This window comes from Carcharodon carcharias, assembly GCF_017639515.1.
Source record: "Carcharodon carcharias isolate sCarCar2 chromosome 39 unlocalized genomic scaffold, sCarCar2.pri SUPER_39_unloc_19, whole genome shotgun sequence".
Lineage (NCBI taxonomy): Eukaryota > Metazoa > Chordata > Chondrichthyes > Lamniformes > Lamnidae > Carcharodon > Carcharodon carcharias.
The window spans coordinates 169500-171838 of NW_024470824.1; the positions used below are offsets into that span (position 1 = coordinate 169500).

The 2339-nt window shown below is 58.4% G+C and overlaps 1 protein-coding gene across 1 annotated transcript; it reads left to right on the forward strand.

Moving 5' to 3' along the window:
- Positions 1-1048: 1048 nt before the first annotated feature.
- On the forward strand, positions 1049-2026 carry LOC121274945 (zinc finger protein 239-like). The gene has a single exon (XM_041182318.1). It carries the CDS (start codon positions 1049-1051, stop codon positions 2024-2026), a length of 978 nt encoding a protein of 325 aa, XP_041038252.1.
- Positions 2027-2339: the final 313 nt, after the last annotated feature.

A 2339-nucleotide genomic window follows, 5' to 3' on the forward strand; every position in this document is an offset into this window, starting at 1 on the left:
TTCTCACAGAGCGAGAGAGACAGATTCTCACAGAGAGAGAGAGAGAGGCATATTCTCATGGAGAGAGAGAGAGTGAGAGTGGCAGATTCTCACGGAGAGAGAGAGAGGCAGATTCTCACAGAGAGAGAGAGAGGCAGATTCTCACATAGAGAGAGAGGCAGATTCTCACATAGAGAGAGAGGCAGATTCTCACATAGAGAGAGAGGCAGATTCTCACAGAGCGAGAGAGGCAGATTCTTACATAGAGAGAGTCAGATTCTCACAGAGCGAGAGAGGCAGATTCTCACATAGAGAGAGAGGCAGATTCTCACAGAGAGAGAGAGGCAGATTCTCACAGAGAGAGAGAGGCAGATTCTCACATAGAGAGAGAGGCAGATTCTCACAGAGAGAGAGAGGCAGATTCTCACAGAGAGAGAGAGGCAGATTCTCACAGAGCGAGAGAGGCTGATTCTCACAGAGAGAGAGAGAGAGAGAGCGTGACACAAATGTCTCAGATATTTGACCCACTCTGTTAACCCCTTTGAGAAGCCGCCAGTTTTTTTCGAGCGATGCTTGCCTTTTTCTCGCCCAAATATTGCTGAGATTGTGACAATGGAGTTGAGGATTCCCGCCTTGCACTGTGCTGCAGGTTTGCATGCCCCCTCACCTTTGGCAGTGTGTCCCACTTGTCCGTGCTCGAATCTTGATCGATTCCCACCCAGGCAAGGTAACACGCACCAGGCACCAGCAGCTTTTGTGCCGCCAGTCTGCGGGGGTACCGGTGCCTTGGTGCGTTTCCCGTGCTAACGGCTCGACCAGTCGGAGTTTATGTGCTTGTTTTCTCCCTTGTGCCCCCTCTGAAATTTGGAATTCTTCCACCTGTCCTGATGTGCGCCGGATGAAACCTTTTGATAAGAAGCCCCTGTTTTTGTCGCGACACTTGTTCTCTCGTACCTCCGTTTAATTTACCGCCTCCCCCCGGTGCTGGTAGGTTTGGCCTCCCCCCCCCACCATCGTCTGACCGTGCCCCCTCCTCCTTTTGTTTGTGTTCCAGAGGCGCCAATGGGAGATGGACGGCGAGGAGGAGGAGGAGGAGGAGGAGGAGGAGCAGCGGGTTCACCGGGAGCTGGAGCCGCCGGCGCTGGCCGGGCCTTCGTCGGCGCCGGGCGCCGGGCGCCGGGGGGATGACGAGCCGGGCTCCAACTACCAGTGCTCGGTGTGCGGCAAGCTGTTCCGCTGGGCGTGCGTGCTGGAGTCTCATCAGCGCTACCACCGCGGGGAGAGGCCCTTCGAGTGCCCGGTGTGCGGGAAAGGCTTCGTGACCTCCAGCAACCTGACCGACCACCAGCGGGTGCACAGTGGGCTGAAGCCCTTCGGCTGCCCGCTCTGTGGCAAGTGCTTCGTCTCTTCCAGCAACCTCATCGCCCACCGGCGCACCCACAGCGGCGAGCGGCCCTACAAGTGCACGGTGTGCGGCAAGGGCTTCGTGGCCTCCCCCAACCTGACGGTGCACCAGCGCACCCACACCGGCGAGCGGCCCTTCCGCTGCCGGACCTGCGGCAAGGGCTTCGTGGAGTCCGGCAAGCTGACCCGGCACGAGCAGATCCACACCGGCCGGCGCCCCTTCAAGTGCCCGGTGTGCGGCCGCGGCTTCCTGGAGTCTGGCAAGCTGGCCCAGCACGAGCGGGTCCACGCCGGCGTCCGCCCCTTCGGCTGCGCCACCTGCGGCAAGGCCTTCGTCACCACCAGCAACCTCATGGCTCACCAGCGCATTCACACCGGCGAGAGGCCCTTCAAGTGCGGCACCTGTGGCAAGGGCTTCGTCACCTCCAGCAATCTGACCGCCCACCAGCGCATCCACACCGGCGAGAGGCCTTACCGCTGCCGGGTCTGCGGCAAGGGGTTCATCGAGTCCGGCAAGCTCTCCCGGCACGAGAGGGTGCACACCGGCGAGAAGCCCTTCCTGTGCGCCGTGTGTGGGAAGAGGTTCACCCGCTCCGTCTCACTGAGGACCCACCAGCGGCTGCACATGGCAGCAGCCCTTTGAACGCTGTGTGAATGCTGCAGCCCTTTCAGAGCTGCAGCTGTGACTGTGTTTGAATGCTGTAGCTGTGACTGTGTTTGAATGCTGTAGCTGTGACTGTGTTTGAATGCTGTAGCTGTGACTATGTTTGAATGCTGTAGCTGTGACTGTGTTTGAATGCTGTAGCTGTGACTGTGTTTGAATGCTGTAGCTGTGACTGTGTTTGAATGCTGTAGCTGTGACTGTTTGAATGCTGTAGCTGTGACTGTGTTTGAATGCTGTAGCTGTGACTGTTTGAATGCTGTAGCTGTGACTGTGTTTGAATGCTGCAGCTGTG